General features: G+C 36.9%; 1 protein-coding gene across 1 annotated transcript in view; it reads right to left on the bottom strand.

Moving 5' to 3' along the window:
- The window catches only part of PHLPP1 (PH domain and leucine rich repeat protein phosphatase 1), a gene marked incomplete at its 5' end in the record, with an annotated part of 165,210 nt that overhangs the window by 10,314 nt on the left and 136,170 nt on the right, over nt 1–18,726 (bottom strand). The window contains 4 exons of the mRNA XM_006913756.2: nt 1–21; nt 4,250–4,380; nt 7,523–7,685; nt 10,450–10,650. The exon at nt 1–21 is cut by the window's left edge and continues 75 nt beyond it. Coding sequence (XP_006913818.2) covers nt 1–21; nt 4,250–4,380; nt 7,523–7,685; nt 10,450–10,650 — 516 coding nt within the window. The remainder of the gene's footprint in view (nt 22–4,249; nt 4,381–7,522; nt 7,686–10,449; nt 10,651–18,726) is intronic.

The raw sequence follows: 18,726 nt of genomic DNA, 5'->3' as shown, positions 1-18,726 counted from the left end.
ATCTTGAAACAGCGGATATTACTAACAATAGAAACAGAAGAGACAGGCTCACTGAAACTAAACATGTATAAATCGCTATCTTTATCCAAGAAATGAAAAGCACAGGCTATGCACTCTATACTTACCATTTCTTACTGTTTAATGTGTCTGAAATATTTATCAGCAACAAGAATTAGCTACTACTCATAATGAAAACAAAGGGGCATATATCTAGACCATGAAAATTAGTTTGCACTGGCATTCTATGGCAGTTATTAGAGACCTTCACACACACCGCACTAGATGGCTGCTCTCCTGGGAATGAAAAGCACAGCTCTCAACCTTGGCATGAGAAAAGAAAATTTAACTAGTAAGCTGGGTGTATTTTCCAACATGAACACCCAGATTTGAAAGATCGAAACCTAGGCCATGATTACATTGTGTTTGGATGACGTGAGAAAACTCCGCAACATTCGTCCTCAAATCCAATTTCTGCCTGCATCATCCCTTCAAATATTTCACAAATATTACTGAAGACTTGCCACCCCCTGGAGTTTCCATTTCTTTCCTCATTTGTACAGCCATCCATGCTAAGACTAATAAAAAATTATGAAGTAAATGAAGGTTATTTTAACAAATTACACATTAATTATGTATATTTAAACAGACACGTTCTTATCTCACCTCTGCTCCCATATGCCATAATTAGTCCAACAGGACCTAAAACAGCAATACTAAAAGGGTAAACTTTCAAATAGGATTTATTAAACACCAGCCTACTAGAGAGCACTCAGTGCCTCCAAATAGGAAGTCGTATAGATGTGAAGGTTTTTATAAAGGCTGGCTACCACATGAAATAAATCCAGCTTACTTATAAATTGCCACCGGCTTTTCCCCTTATTACTTAAACAAGAGAAAAAGCACATCTATAATCTCTTAATGTCCAAACACCCAAGAATTTAAATTATCTGTTGACATTCATTAACTCCAAAATATAATAAATACTTAATACTCTCTCTAAGAACCATTCAATTCTAAGAAGTAAATCAATATCTAATTGTATTCACTTTGATTTTAGAAATAACTGGTGGCAATTTCTTTGAAATTTAAAAATATGTCATTTAAGCAAAGTTTCTACTCTTACCAGCAAACATTCACTGTTTCCTTTATCCTAAAAAACTGAAAAACATAAAAATCATAGACAGTGCCAATAGAAAATCAAATTAACATTTTTTTTTTTAATAGCAGGGCTATATATCCTCTTTTCAAAGTTTTCAATTCTACCAATAAAAGAGGAGCATTAAAAAGATGTGCTCCATATGCCCCGGGGCCAAATTTTCCCCATGTACAATGGCAAGCAATGCAGTGGTTCCTTAAGGGATGCCCGAAGGCTCTCACTCCATCTCTGCTACCTTTCCGAATTCTAGAGAAAAACTGAAAACTCATTTCTAAAGACATTTATACTTTTTACAGAACACAAAGCCTTCACAGAAATAATGTTATTTCCTAGCCTGATTATTAAAGAATAATTCTTAAACGCCCCTATAATCCTTTCCAGCGAAGCAGCAACTTCTCATTCTCTAACTGAATACAGTGTCACTGAGCAGCTGTCTGAAGTGACCTGAATGTTGGTTGACTCTTGTACATCTTTAAATGAGTCTAGAAGAGCCTGGGAGAGTGTGGGAGCTGGAGCTCAGTCACACAGAAGGGTCACGTGCCCTGGTTCATGTGGAACAAACAGGCCAACCCTAGAAAAGCACAAGTGGTACATTAGATATGATAGCTCTACGGAGTTACTAAAAAGCTATAGTCTTCTAAATGTTAAACAGAAGGTAATGTTTTTACATAAGAGTATTATGATTTCATTGTCTGCTACTAATTTTCTCTTAAATCTGAGAGCATGCATGTGCTTCACTGCAGTCACTCAGGCCACAGTAGCAACTAACATATGCATAGTGTTGAGAATTTAACAAAGAGATTTTCTCTTATGCACGTAAAATGGTGGGGTCATTCTATATGTATGGTTTTGCATCATTTTCCTAATTACACATCATGAAGATTTTCCCATATCATTTTGTTTATCCTAAATATAATTAGGAATATCTTGATGACTATTTCTGTACCTAAAATAAACACCATATTTCTGATTATTTTTTAAAATAAATTTTTGCCATAGGAAACCTTGGTCTCAGTATGTGAATATTTTTAGAAGCTTGATACACTAGGCCAATGGCTTTTAAGAAATGATATATCAATTTACAGTCCTAGTCTAGTGGCACCAATTTGAAAGAGGAAATTGCTATTACTTAAACATTTTATTTAACATTTCTTTGATATACTAATGAAGCTGAACATGATCTTTTCATGTAACTGTAGTTCTTTTGTGAAACGTTAATGTCCTTCACTTATTTTGAGTACTTTTCTTACTGACTCCTAAAAACATTTTCTGTTAAATATTAATGCTTACATTTTTATATTTTTTGCCAATGTTTCTTAGTTTGCCATTTCTTTTAGATTTATTCTTAGTAGCTTTTGCAATAAACATTTAAACTCGTTATGCATAAAAACTATTTTTATACATAAATATGTATAACACAAATATCAAAACCAATCTACATACACTGATTTCTCTTCTTGTGATTTTCTCTCCTTTTTTGGCCCTTAGTCCTTTTTCTGGCTTGTGAATATATTGATATGATTTCTCCTTCCTTTTAAAGATTATTTCGTTTTATAGATTTAACACTTTCATTTAGCTGGAATTTATTTTGGTGGGAGATAAGAATTCAATGTTTATTTTTCTCCAAACAGGTAGTTCCATTTATTAACAAATTTTGATAGAATACAAAATTTCATATCATATTTATAAAAATACTCAAAAGTTACCTATACAATGATGAAATATATTTTGATAATCCATTTACTCTTAGTACTGAAAAGTTCTTGAGTATGTAGGTCATTCTCCTCATTTTACAGATGAGAAAACTGAGATCTGGACAGACAGGGGTTTGGGCTAAGGCTTCACTTACTGATCGATGAAACTGTGGAGACAGCCTGTCCCCTGTGGCTTCTTGAGGATACTACTTAGGCGGTATTCTTCAATTCTATTATTGCAATCAATGTTCTCGTTAGGTACTTAAAATATCAACAAATAGGTTTAGGCCAATTCCATCCAGGAACCATCTTAAATGCTTTTCAAATTTTGGTTTGCACTAAAGCTTAGGACAGTACTAATGGGACTATTAATATTACTTTTTTCAAAATTTTATTTTTTTTCAGTTTTTCCTAAGATAACAGAAGATAACTTTCAGCAACAGCTATAACAACAGGGTTTAAGTATATAAGGCAAACATAAGAGCTAATGTGTGTCAACATCCAAGACTTATTTTAAGATACAATGCAAAAAATTCTGAAAATTCAGAAAAGTTTAAAGGAAAAAAAGAGCATCCATAATTTTATTATCCAGAAAATAATGGTATTTTAAAATTTGTTTTATATCCTTTCAGGCATTTTCTAGGTGTGCATGTGCACACATGCACATATACCCGATGCACAGAAATTTATTTTGCAAAAAGTGGAATTATACAAATTTCTTCATTAACTTTCTTCTCACTTAACATTGTACTGCAGAGATCTTTCGAGTTGGTAATATAACTAACTGTACATCATCATTTTTAATGGGTGTATAATATTCGATTGTGGAGAATTTATTCAATTCTATTGATAGACATTTAGAGTTCTGTGCTACACACTTCTATAGACATCTTTTCTAATGAGGTTACCTTTAATGTTTTACAGTGAGCTTGTACCTGTAATTCTCCATCAATACCAAGAATGAGAGAGTATCAACGAACTCTTCCAACACACAAAGAGAACTTTGCAGGATCTAACTACCCCACACTCCCAGTTTTGTTTAAATAATCTGGATTTTATTAATAAATTGTTATTTTTCCCACATTACGTATCTCTTTCAAAATCCTATCGAAACATCGGCATTACAAGTCACTCACATTATCAGTAACTGAGATGTAAGTTTATGTCTTCATCATTTGTTGCTCTCTCCTATGTCTTTATAGCCCATTTTCTGACTATTCAACTATTAGAAATGGCTTTGGTCCTCCATTTTGGTGAACTACAGACTGCCAAATCACTTCACACATGTGTAGATACAGCTAGTAAATCAATGGATGCTTCATTCTCTAATGTTTTTACTGTTATAAATCCTGTTGTCAGTGAATACTGACGGGGCTGCAGTGTCTCACAAAACACTCACTTCAGCAGTTCCAGGGTTTTGTGATCGAGGGCAAGGCGGGGGTTTCCAGTCAGGTCTAGTTCTTGTAATTTGGGAGGCAGATTTTCCGGTAAAGTGACTTCGCTTAGCTCATTACAGCTCAGATCCACGCACTGAAGGAACAAGTGGAACAAGGACAGACGATCAGGTGGTTGGTTCTATGCTCCAACTCTTCGCAGGTCAATCGGTCTGACCATTCACTATACTACGCTGGCCAAGTGCAGACAAGTAAATTTGACTGCTACTCTGCCACAGACATTCAAAACAGATTTTGCAAAGTGCTGTTTATTTTTTCTTTTTGAACAACGCAGAAAATCCATACTCTTAATTATCCCTATCTTTTTAAGTTGATCTCTACATTTAAAAATTAAGCATTAACTGAAAAATTCTAAGTTTTTCTTATTGCTGACAAAATTTCTACACTTGTTATAGCCATGAGGGTTATAACAAGTTACAACATTAAGATGAACCTTCTTAAACAAAAACACATGCAAAATGAGGGAAAGACAGGGGATGAACACTCAAAGATGTACTTTGAGAACATATTTCAAAAGAAGCTAAATGAGAAACTGGTAAAGGATAGGTGGGCCTGTCTACTATATGTGAGAAAAAGGCATGAATCAAATATGGATCCTGCTGTCCAGGCACTGAATACCTACCTGAACTCTCCAGTGGCTCCTGCCTAATTTCTTAGAAAGCAACCACAAAAGAGTCAGCATATTGACTAGAACAGAAATTATGTGTTATCTGTGAATGAGAATAAATGCCTCCTTTCTCACAAAACCAATGTAAGGCCTGGTTAGAGCTAAGCCCTAAATGAGGTGCCGCCCTTCTGCTTTGGGAGCAGGGAACTAGGGCGGAAGGTCATTACACACAAGCAAGAACGAGAGCAACTTGTAATTTTTCTCGATAAGAGAATGTGGACCCCATAATTGGGCAGGATGGAGTGGAAAACATTCAGTTATCTAGCTTAAAGCAAAGAATTTCAGAATCTTAAAAGTAGCCCAAATTGTCTTTATTTGGAAAAATTCTTAAAGAACTTAAATCTATTATGGATTGGGGAGGGCTATAGACTAGATAAAATGAGAACCTATATTTTTGGAGAAATATATTCTTAACTGACTTCAAATCAATACAATGTTTCACACAAATTGTTTCATACTCTTATTCTCAAACAGTAGCAATGATGTAAAATTATATTGTAATTTTAAATAATTACTTTTCATGAGGGCATTATAACCCCACTACAAAGAGTTGGACAAATAGAAAAGCTTAAAAACTTACCCTTAAATTTGGCACCCTAACACAACCAGTGTTAGCATTCTATTTTTTTTCTTGTAGTCATATTAATGTAAGAAAACTTTACAAAACCATAGATATAGGTAGAATTTCATTACATTTCACTTATTCCATATCTTCATTCCTATCACCTTTAATAGCCTTAATAATCTGAATAGAAATAGAATAATTCACTTAACCTCAACATTCATAATAGGGAAATGGGTCACCTTTTTGTTTGGTTTTTCCAATTACAAATAATGGTTGAATAAATAGTCAACTGGACTTTAATGAAAAACTGATAATAGTGGTTAATAATGAGTTATTCTGTCAGTACAGTCAGTATACATCAGCACAAATAAGACAACAAATGATATAAATACAATCTACTGGGCAATGCTGAGACGTGAGCTTAAGGACTTGTTAGGTATGGGTAATTTAGAACCTAAGTAGTTGACGGAAATAAATTCGGAGGTCAGAGCATGCTTTATGGGGCAAGATTATAGACATTTTAGAACGTTACTGAATTTTATGAAATTGGTTAGCAATATTTTTTTAATGTTACCTAAAGACAAACTTTCAGAGTTCTGCAAATGTAAAATGGCTCATTCTTCAAATTACCAAATTATAAAATGAGTTCCGTATTTATTTATAAAGATAAAATGCTGGAGATGGTAAAGCAGATCTTTACCATGGTGCTTATGCACTAATCCCTGCCCAGGCCCATTGGGGTCATCAAGTCTTCAATTCACTGCAGCCAGTTCCCTTTCAACTAGTGCCATTATCCTACCCTGTCCCCATCTCATTCCCCCCGGAGGACTATGGCTGCATCCTAACTTGGCTTTCAGTCTCTCTTCCCTCCGATCCACTCCCCACAACGCTGTCAGGGTGATTCTCTGATGTGGTTTATTCTGTCCAATCACACTGTAGCTTTGGTCTTTCAATTGCTCTCTACTGCTCTTCAATCGGCCACCAAACTCCTCAGTGTGTCAAATAGGGCACACTCAACCACGTAAATGTATTAAAACTGCATAAAAAATTATGCGTGCTCTGTAAAGTATCTTCAAATGTCTATATAAATTTGTTAACCTGATCCATGAAGTTTACATCAGAAAGTGCCTGAAAAGTGAAGAATGATTAAGCAGGACCGCTTTTGTTCCTCATTAGGAGACTAGAATATGCTCCAAAGTCTATAACCACTGAGTTATTTTTTATTACGCATAAAACTCATGATAATTAGAAATGCTAAGATGCAAATGAAAAACTAGTTTTCATATATAAAGAATTCTTACTTTTTACACCAACACACACTCACGACTAAAAGCTGGGAGACGACTTTCATGCTAAGGAACTGCTTTCATCCACAGCCTACCGAGTCAGGAGGTAGGAGCTGCAGACTGCCGCTGCCACCCTTCTGCTATCTTCACTGACACAAACCACTTCATTTTTCAGCGCCTCAACTTTCCTCACCGATCAAATGAGGATATCTGTTCTGCCAATTTCATTAAATCGAAATGAATATCTGCTGACAGGAACGATGCATGTCTCTACAGAGGACTATCACTAACTGCGTGCTGTCTAATCAGGGAGTTGCTTGCTGGGGAGGGGTGCACAGCGGTACAATTCGCTTTCTCAAACTGCCTTCAGTCTTTGAGCCTCTTAACCACCCTCGAAATAAGTAGGGCATGTATAGTTAAGACAGATAGGAAAGAGGCAGGTGGCTCTGTGGCTAGCCTCATGTGATGCAGCCAGTAAGGGACAGAATCTAGAATACAATTTTCCCAGTTTCCAGTCCCGTGTTTTTTTCCTCTTCTAAGTCAGCAGTGTGGCCGAGTGACTGGGAAGGATGGTGCAAAGACAGCTGAGAGTCTGCATGCTGAGGAAATCCAACAGAGGTGCAAACATCCTGCGTGAATCAGAGACGACGGTTCTCTCTGTGGACCTGCGGCCTGGGGTTCATGGACTCAAACCACGCACCTTGATTTCTGGGAGCTGCATGACTTCAGGAAAGACCTCGATGCGATTGGAGTGAGCGATCACAGTGTGCACGCGCCGGCAGCTCAGGACGGTGGTGGGGAGGGCTTTCAGTTTGTTCCCACTGATATCGATTTCTTCAAGTTCCTCCAGTTTTGCCATTTTACTAAAAACGAGAAAATCCATGGGGGAGGGGGTCATAGATAATTATAAGGCAATTTAAGAAGAATTCATAATGAGAAACAAAAGAGGAATTTACCATGACTTTCGAGAGTCTCTAAAGATTCACCTGTAATAGTCATTTTAACACATAAGATAGTCTTTTCACTATTGTTTTGAGTATTCAAGTATTTTAACATCTCCTTTCCTACTACAAAACAAAAACTATTAATTTTAGCTTTTCAAATTGGCAACAAAAAGAAAAACGGATACCCTTTTCTTCTTAAAACTGTGTGAAAGCACAATCACCTTGCTATATAGGTTAGTCTGAACTCCAATGCAAATCCTACTCAAATGGGTCAAAAGTTAGCATTAATCCAAATATAAGTGTTTTATAAGAGCTTAGTTGGAGAGTATGAATTCTCTGTATTGGCACTGAAAACTCAAGGGGATGTGAAGGAAAATAGGGTTATAGCTCATATAAAGATACGTTTTCTCTTCAAACCCCACTCCCCAAGTCCCTCTGACATGATTCATGATGACAAGGTGGTGGGAAGGAGTGGGGGGTACGCTGAAAGGTCACCCAAATTGTTGCTCGACTTTCTGGCAGTGCCCAAAAGTTAAACCATGCCCCAAAGACATGTCTCTCAATGCCTCCTAAGCATCTACAAAGAAGTAATCTCTGACTTTACCTTAATAACATGTCCTAATGTAATCTAACACTGTTATTTGAGAACGTCTTTTACTGTTCGGTCTTAACCTATAATCTATCAGTAATCTTAAGAATATTAATCAATAATTACAGTAACCAAATAAAGAAAATTTCCTGAGTTAGGGTCTTGTATTTTCTGTAAAACTGGAGGGAAAAACCCCTTCCAACTCTACAATCCTATAACTGCATCTCGCACTCCACACTCACACACTGACTTAGCTGTCCCTCACTTTGGCTACCACCGGTGATGCTAGATTCCAAGCAGCACAGGGTTCCCAGGGAGTGTGACCCACAGATGCAATCTGAATCATTTAGTTTGCAGTTATTGGTATCTTCTCTTTTTTCTGTGGTTTTGTCACAATAAATATTTATAAAATTAGCAAGAAACCCTTTATTACTTTACTTCTCATCATCTCTCACATGAGAAGGTTATATTACTTGCTTTTCATGAAAATAAACATATGCCTAAGATACAATAAGAACTAAGTTTTTGTCTTGTGAAATCAGATCTTTAAATCTCATAAATATCCAATATGGATTCAGGATATGCTACAAACATTATATACGCAATGAAGTAATCCATCTAAAATGGCCTGAATTAGTAAGACTATTATTTAAATGTGTTATTTTGAAAAGAAGTGTGGCGAAATCATGGGCAATGGGGTATGAAAAAATGATCCAAAGTATAGAAATGAGGCCCAAGAAAGGAGAAGTTAAAAATTTACGCTCCTCAGCAGGGAAGAAGGTCGCCACAGAAGGCCTTGATCACTGGGGCATGTTCTTTAATTCAACAACCATCTGTTGGGAGTCTACCCTAGGCCACACCTCGTGTGACACATGAGGCTAACGGAGACAAGTAAATCTCAGTCCTGTCTTGTAGGAGAGCTACTGTGCCACATCACAATCCCCAGGGAGATAGAAATTATAGCAAGATGGGTTCTGATGGTGTGCATAAAAATATTCTCTGTATTTTGAGTGATTACAAGTGGCATAGGTCACCTGCAGAATCTGAGTTTGATGATCATTTCTCCTGCAGGGCTCAGACATTCACCATGTGAAATAGGATGATGAGTCCTTTCAGATATATTACCATTATGTGATTACCATGTTTTCTTCCAAAAACATCATCTCCTCATTCCATAGCAAGGAACGAGAACACATAAGTTAAAAAAAAAAAAAAAAAGCTGGATCATTAACATCAAATGAAGGGAAAAAATACAGAAATAAACACACTATAAAACACAGAGCAATACTTAAAGTTGATGCGTATGTGGGCCCTGATCATTCAGTGAGGGTTTAAACAGACTGATAGTCTTGATGGCAGCAGAGAGGCTATGCCAGTATTTTGCTTTGGCCTGGTGCTGAGTTGCAGTTAGCAGGAGAATGCCAGAGGGGTTGGTGTTTGCTTCTTTGATGTGTGGGAGTGTGTTCCAAGTCCTAACTTGTGAGATGGATAAACGCCAATGATTACATGAAGTGGAGTAAATCTTTCATGGCAGGCTCAGTGTGGAGATTCGCTAAAAGCGAGACAATGCCATTGCTCGCAAAAATTAGAACTCAACATCAAAACATTATTAAAAATGGAATCTTCGGACAGCCATACATCATTTGTAATGTCACATAGTTTCTGTGTTGCACAGGCCACCGCTACTTTTTAGACCATAGACACAAACACAAAAGTTGGTTCCTAATTAAGAAACTTCAGGTTCCTAGTGTGTATTCTAATTACCACACCATATTATGTTAATTTTTTAAAAGTTAATTTGGTTAAAAAGAAGCAGCAGAAGAAATACATCTGCTAAATAACACAGCATATTTCAAAATCCTAAGAATGTTCTAGTGATTGGGTCTTTGGGTATATTCATATTAGAAAAACCAAACACATTTCCCTTTAGGGGAATGCTGATCATGGCTTATATAAAAGACAACTATAAACAAAAATCAGGGAGAAACAAGCTTTATATTATCTGGGAAATGAACATTCTAGTCTTCGCCTTTCCATCTGTGAATCCGTTTTCAGAAACGCAGTTAAAAACATAACTCTGTGATCTTCTTTTACCTTGCTGGAAAGCTTTGCAGTCGGTTGTAGGCCATGTGCAGGATCTTCAGATGGCGGTGCCCTGTTAACAAGGGCACACATTTATCTGTGAGGCTGTTGTTGGTTAAATACAGCTCCTGTAAGACGCTGCTCGTCTCTTCAGAAAGTGTGGCCGGAGGAAGGGTTTCCAGTTTGTTCGCAGATGCGTTCAGGAATCTTAGGCTACGAAGACAAAATGCAGCAAAATCCCACTGATAAGCCAGAGCTCTAGTCCAGACTCATCAAAAAACCCAGTTTGCTGACAGATACTTAGCATCCTAGAAACTGGTTTTGAGACAGGAATGTAAAGATAGGACATGGCTTTAGCAGGATACCTGCCCCACTATCTATGATGAACACAACAGCTATGGGTGTTAAATACAAAGAGAGAGAGAAACCAACTTCTATGGAAGCACAAAGGTGAGGAGGAAGTGACTACTTTTATAGCTGCTGGGGATGGAAGAGTGATAAAGTAAATTTTCTGTCTTAAGAGAAAAACAATTGCTCAGTTTAAAAAAAAAAGCTCTTACAATAATAAAATAATTAGACATTAAACCACAATACAACTAAATCATAGTGATTAATTCCTTTTCAGCATGATGTCAAAACCAGGTTTACTGACATGGATTCACTACCGCAAGAGATAATTTGCTCTGATAATGAAACACTATAAAGCAGGAAAAAGGAAGAACTACAACTATATGCATCAACAGGATGAACCTCACAGATGTAACATTCAGCGAAGGAAGCCAGACACCAGAGGGTACACTGCATGATTCCTTAACTACAGAGCTCAATTTAGACAAAACTAATGTATGGTAACAGAAGTAAAGGAAAGGAAGCCGTGTCTCAGAGAGGGCTTCTGAGTGTTCTAATACGATAACGTTCTGGTTCTTGACCTGGGTGCCGGGTACACGAGTGTGCTTACTTTGAGAAAATTCATCATGTGTTACACTTACGATTTGGTCCCTTCTCTGTGTTTATATTATACTTCAAAAATTTTACATTAAAACAAATAAACAAGATATATCTATGTATGCAACTGGTTATCCAAATGATTGAGTGAGCAATGGCCAAAATATGAAGAATGTTTTTATACCCAAATTAGCTAAAATGGTCAAACACAGTGTAATCCTTCCACTGTTACAGTGAGACACAGATAAATGCAAAAGGCAAAGCCGGAGAACTGAAACAGAATCGCTGCTGTGGTCAGGTTCCAGATCAGAAGGGCAGGGAAGGGCCAGGAGAGGAAGGGAAGGGAAGAGCAGGTACTGTGTGTGGCTCACAAGTCAGACGAACAACCCTCTCACTTCACAGTGGATCTCCACCGTGTGCGTGTCACTGAGACGCTGCAGCAAGCGGAACCTGGAGAGTTTAGCCCACAGGACTCACTCAGTAGGCAAGAACAAAACTGCCTTGCCTCCTCACCTAGGACTACCCTGTTAATGAACTTCCATGTTCTCGTTTTAAAATCACCTGGGTTTGAAACCGTCAGCATTCAATTCAGGATTATTCTGCCATATGTTCGGCAGAAATAATCGAATTTTCCTTAAAAAGAAGAATATGGAATACCAGGTATGGTTATTTTTAATCTTGGATAAAAAGAAGGCTTTGTATTCAGGAGCCATTACCAGGACTGCCATTCCAAGCTCTCAATTCACTAATTCAATATTCCCCAATCTTGCAACCCCCACACACTTACACATACACCCCCAACTCCACTACTTATCCGAGGAAAAGCAGCTTCCCCAAAATAGAACATTTTCCATTAAAGAAACACGTATTCCATTGACATTTAAAAAAAAAAAAGGAAGTTAGAAAAGGGCTGTACAGCCAGCCCATAAATAGTCATGGGAAATTATAGTCGTGTGTGCTACAGAGAAGAAAATAAAGGTCATTCATGCAGTTTCTGAAATGGTTTTGAACTAGGAAGGAAACCAGTCTCAGCACCACAGTTCTTTAAAGTATTTTTGTGAGTCTGTTTCTTTAGGTCCCATTTATATCACCTGACTTAAATACCCTGTTAAAAATTTCTTCAGTGTAGAATTAGAAAAAATTAAAATGTATTGTCCTAAAATATCATGGACTGGGGTTGGCTGGGAATCTGACAATCTCATTAAAAAACAATTCTCTAGGAAATACATAGTGATAGATACAGGAAAAGAGAGGAATTACTTCATAAATGTTTGCATACTTTTAGGCCAGAGAGAAGGAAGATTGTTTTGAAAGAAAAAAAATTAACAAGTAAATGCTCATCTAGAAAGCTATAGAAGGGACTTAAAAAACCCCTCACAACATCTGAATCAAGAAAAAACAGTGATTTCCAAAATGACTTGTTCTCTCTTCGTGTTCAAATTTGCCTGCACTAAAGGCACTATATACTCTTCAGGGGAAATAAAGGGGGAAGCAAAAATCCCACATCCTACCCCTCCAGGAAATGAAAGTAAGCTGAAACTGCACTGGCTGGTTCCAAAGAGTTTCATTTGTACTGAATAAAGCCCGACTGAGTCATCTTGTTAGTCAATGGGCAGAGAGCAAATACTGAACTAAAAAGATTTATTATAATAGTCTTAGGAAAATTAAATTCAATACCCATCCTCTTAAATACAAAACATTTGTCCCACAACTTTACAATGTTTCAGGATACAAATTAAACTGGTTTAATGTAGGTGTTGTACTTCTACAGAATGAGCAATTAACTTTAATTTTACAAAATCTAACAGTTTTACTCAATAAATAGGGTGTATAACTCCACTCTTGCTTTCGGCTAAATTCCTAAAGCACTGAGTTGGTTTCAATTCAATAGGATGTGATAACCTCATCAAGCTTCTTACTTTTAGCATTTTGTTATAACTGTTTAAAATTCTGTTTAACATGCTAAGAGGTCTTTCATCCATATAGCCTTCCTTGCTATGTAACCCTCTTGTACTAATAAGATAAGCAGTAACATATCACATTGTTTTCCGTTCATTTGTAAGGTGCTTTGCTCGTTCCTATTTTCCATTTCATCTGATTCCCCCATCATCCCAGAGATGCCCCCTCATACTTCAAAGACAGAAACTAAAGCTGAGAAAAGTCAAATTACTTGGCGATGGTTAAATAGTAATTACTTGCAGAGCTAGAAATAAAACACAGATCTTGTCAATCTTAAGAATCCACTATTCCCTAACACATCTCTCCAAAATAAAATTCAAATGGTAAAAAAGTAATAATAAAACGTTTTCCTGAGGACATTTTTATAGGCTTTTCTCTCCAAAAAAGCGGGAGGTCAAGCTGAGTACCTGCTGGGTAATGTGAAGAAAAACATGCACACAGCACTTCAAACTCAATTCTTAAAATCACTTAATAACTAGTGTAGTACTCAAAAACTTTCTTTAGCAGAAAATACAAAAGACGAAAAGACATTCACAGATAGTTCCTACCCTAAAGCATCTGGAAAGCTGCCCACAACAGCAATGAGATAAATCCACTTCCAGCTTCTTGAGCAATTACTTTGTTCTTCTTTGGCACATTCTGTCCATCTCTCTGGTTTATCTAGGTTTTTCTGTTTTTTATTTTTATTTTTTAATAATTTTCCAGTATACCCTTAAATTTTACAGCCAAACTGTCCTTGAAACAAAGGACAAGAGTTGGATACCACAACAGACTTATCCATTTGTAGTACAGCAGATATTCTGCATTTAAATATTTTTCCTGGAGATCAGTACTGGGACTTGTGGTCTATTAAAAATGCAAAAGGTGAAGACTCTAAACCCAGCAAAATGCTTCTACTTTTCAACAATCCCCTGATTTTTTGTTCCAAAATGTTCCAGAAATGCCAAACATACATTCTAAATTCCTTATCATTTGTCTTAACAACACAGCACTTTTGACAATTTCATCTATTTTCATAAGTCTGATAATTCTTAAAGCAAGGACTTTCCAGGTTTTTATGATGTTAACAAAAGTACAAAATATATTTTACACGACCACCCAGTAAAGTACAGATGCAAAATATACATGTATAACTGAAACAAAAGTTTCATGAAAACGTATTTAACCTCACTCTACCTTACGCTGGTATTTTCTATCCTATTTAATCTTTTAAGTGCTGACAGAAATCCACTAAATTAATGTTATACCCCACCAATCAGTTCGAAAAAGAACCACAATTATTAATTGTCTAGCAACACCACCTAACTGCGAGGATTCCAAATGAAGAAAAAGCGCAGAGTCCAACAGAATTCACAGACTATTATTTTGGAAGGTCTGCAAATCTGCCTGGCATAGGCAATAAAGATCATTAAGTCTAGAGAGTAAAGGAACAAAGTTACATAGATATAAGAATTGTTGAAAAACTAAAAAATAATTACTTTTAAAAATTAAGTATAATTAAGAATTAATGAACATTGATTAATGAGCAATACTATAAATTCATCTATAGACCTTATGAGCAATACTATAAATTCATCTATAGACCTTATCCTAAGTTCATCAATCATCCCACTGATGTCTTCTATCTGGTCCAGGATCTAATCTAGGATCCCATGTTGCAGTTCATTATTACGCCATCTTAGTCTCCTCTAATTAGTCTATTTGTCTCAATTGACCTTGACACTTTTGAAAAGTACTAGACAAAATTTTGTAGAATATCTTTCAATTTAGGTTTTATCATCACTAGAATAAGGTGATACATTTTTGGCAAAAATACACAGAAGTGATATTATGCCCTCCTATCAGAAAATTCATGATTCTCAACTTCAACCTCCAGATATTCTTATTAAGTAGGTCAGAGTAAGGCCTCAAAATCTGTAGAATTAAAAATTCTGATGACTGGTCATGCTGAGTCAGTAGAACTGCGATGAGGGCCAGGAATCTACATGTTTAGTAAGTAATCTAGGGGACTGTGAAGACACACATTGAGAAAGATTGTTTTATTTCACTATGGCTCTCAAAATACTAGAACTTCACAAGATAGCTCTCTTCACTTAAAAAAAAAATAAGTGTAGGCAACTTAGCTCTTCAAAATTCCAGAAATATCTGTCTTTGCCAAAAGGCACCAGTTGTCATGGTCAATCGATTATGCTCTTTTAAATTTCCTGTTCCCTTTTAGGCCCCTTGATATTTACACATGTTCTGTCTGACTCACTAAAACTTATGGTCTGTAATGTGACTAATACTCTGGAGATAGCTAATAATTACCATGTACTTCATCTGCACATATACTCCCCCAACTCCCATCCCTGAAAATGTCTTGTACTGTTCCAACCAAAGATAAAAACAGACCCTAGTGTCCACCCACAACAGGAATCTATAACTCTCTGTGTAAAGGGTTGGTTGCTAATTTGAGTGACCTCATCAGGAACAGCTCTCTGGCCATCATATGAGTGCGTGGATGCGAGGTGGGTGTGGAATCAGACACCGCCAGGGTTTCAGGAAGAACGAGAGATGGCACCTGCTCATCCGTCCACTCTGGTGATCCATGGGAATATCCATTCCCACCCTTGCCCATCTGTTGATCAAAACTGATGATCTGAAACTCTTTTGGGGGTTTCCATCAAGAAAACTCTCAACTCTAAGAAAAAATTAGTAAAATGAGAGATCTAGACCAGTAAGATCCAGATTAGAATATTTGCCAGTTCATGCTCAGAACCATATGACCTGATCATAAAATAAAAATCACAGTCAGCTTCTCAGCAACATATAGAGTCCATCATATTTCACATCTACATATATTTTTAAACAGCTAGTGAAAAGCAAGTCAAATTAAACAAAACTCAAAGATGAACATGGAGAGTAAACTCATAAACTGAAATTTCTGATTCAAGTCATAAGAATTTTGATAAAAATTGGTCTAAAGTTTTCAGAGGAAGTTGAAGATATTACGAAAAGTCATCTAATTTAAAGTAGGTTCCCCTTTCCTATTTGGTTACCAAATGCCTTCCTGCTACTAGGTAAAGTACATTAACATAAACCACCCTAAAGCTGTAACATTTAACAGACAACGTCATGTAACTAAAACCACGATATTGGTTTTAGCAGCCAAGATTCAGAGTCAAGACCGCCCCCGCCCCCCCGAAAGAGTCTTGCTCTGTGTCCAATAATTCATGTCTTTCTGACGGTTCTCTTAACGCTCCCAAGCATAAGTTCTACTCAGAAAAGAAACTAAACCATGTATAACTTACGAAGACTGGTATTCAGACCCTTTCTTCAGTTATATAAACACAGAACTGGTAACAATAGTTTATTACCACACACACACAAATTTAAAAAAGAGCACCTATATATTTTTAAGATTTGTATTATGGAGCAGACCGACTAGAAGAGGAATTGAAGCAGAGTTTCATTACTGTCTGAAGCTCTCTGCCAAACACACAGCTATGTATTATACAACACAGTGCTGTTCTTCACGTCAGGAGCCAAATTAAAACCAACCGCATCATCTCTAGTCTTTAATCCTCTCAAATGCATCTTTTACTAGTTTACTGTGCAGTCATTTTAAACTCTGCATTAGATTGGAAGCTCCCTGAAGGCAATACCCGCGGTTAGTCATTCTTCGCCCGTTGCAGCACTCAGCACAGTGACTTAAGATGCTGGTCCTGAACAACGTGAATGAAAACAAACCAAAACTGAAACCGCCTGCAAGAAGCTTGCCATAAAAAACCCTCTTTAACATTTCAAAATTTGTGTTTTCTGGGTGGACCTGCTCCCACCAACTCCCCAAACTGTCAGTACTAGTTTATTTCTTCCCCAAAATCCAAACCAAACAAACAACATTTCTACATTTTCCTGAATGTTAATTATGCCTCCCTCTTCTCTCTCCCTCCTTCTCTCCCCCTCCTCCCGCCCCCATATATATATTTAAATTTAAGTAGATAAAATATCAATTATCTAGGTTTGAGAAAAGGAATAAGTAGAAGTATTAACTCTTTAAGAAGCAGTCAATAGTTTGGTGAGAATCATTATAAAATGTTGTTTTTCTTGTCTTCCAACAAGTGAAATAACACAAGAATGTTGTTCAAAAAAGAACTGACTTTGCCTCACCCTCTTCATAAGCATATCTGCCTGAACCAACCCTCTTAACTTTTCTGACTCTGAGTCATGAGTAATAAGATCAGCTGCTACACTATGCTGGAGATGTGGCTGTTACATTGGTTGAAAAACAAAGGCATCAGAATATGCCTGCCTGAAAAAGTTCCTTATTTCAGCCTTTTTTGGTCATTTGCTTTTCTCTCATAAAATAAAAGCAGGATGGTACTGCTCTAATTCACCCAACCCCTTACTCCAGAACTTTCCTGTGCGGGAAATGTATTTAGCATGGCCTACTCTCCTTGCAAGGTCTGTGAAGGCTGACTAATTGCCCCCACAACAGCCCTGACTATTCAGATAACGGAAATTTCTGCCTAAATGCCTTTAGCTTACACTGCGGCTCGGCTATTATGCTCTATGTGAGAGCAACTGTTCTCTTTCAGTGGCTCAATTTAGGTCCTAAATTTTCCATGTTGCATTACTAGAAATATTCCAGTTCACACAATCCTCCCTTTTCCAACTTATGGATTCCATTTGAGAACTATACAAAATAGGTGATGTGGGAAACCGAAATGCCAAGTGACTTGCACGGGTGTTAGATGTGTTGTCAAAACACATCTAAACATGAAAACAGCCTCCTCGACTACAGCATAAATGCCCTCAGGACATGTTGTTAGACCCTCCTGGCCCCAAGGAGCCTCAGTGACTGCTTACCAATTGCCTCTAGAAAACAAAAAACAGTTACAGACTGGTCCCTTTAAAATCGAATCCTCAGACGTGAATAAAGAATGATTATTGTCTATTGCAGAGTTTCAGCACTATTTACCTACTCTACTAGCCACAAACTTTTCAGACTTGGCCAGATTTGGAAATAGTTTTATCTCAAAGAATCCTAAACCTGAATCCATCTACCTATTTGTTTCTCCAGATTTAGTGTAGACTCCAGGAGAACAACTGGGTTTTCATTATAAAGCTGCACCCAGATTTTGCGTAGTCTTATGAAAGAAAATGCAAGGTTAGAGTATAACTTATAATTCTCCACAGGAAGAAATCAACCCTATGGTACTCCTAACAACGAAAAGCACGTGTCTATATGCTGCGCACTGTATTCTGATCTGAATGCAGAAGCAAACACAATTCTTTAAATAATCTTGAAACACTGCTCTGTCAGGGGAAGGCTACAGCTCAAGTCGATTACAATGTGAAAACCCCATTTTCTCACAATTGCATTATTTCTCCATTTATTCCAGC

Source organism: Pteropus alecto, unplaced genomic scaffold, assembly GCF_000325575.1.
Source record: "Pteropus alecto unplaced genomic scaffold, ASM32557v1 scaffold14, whole genome shotgun sequence".
Lineage (NCBI taxonomy): Eukaryota > Metazoa > Chordata > Mammalia > Chiroptera > Pteropodidae > Pteropus > Pteropus alecto.
Note: the sequence above shows the minus strand (reverse complement) of the source record. Positions and strands in the feature narration are given on the sequence as shown.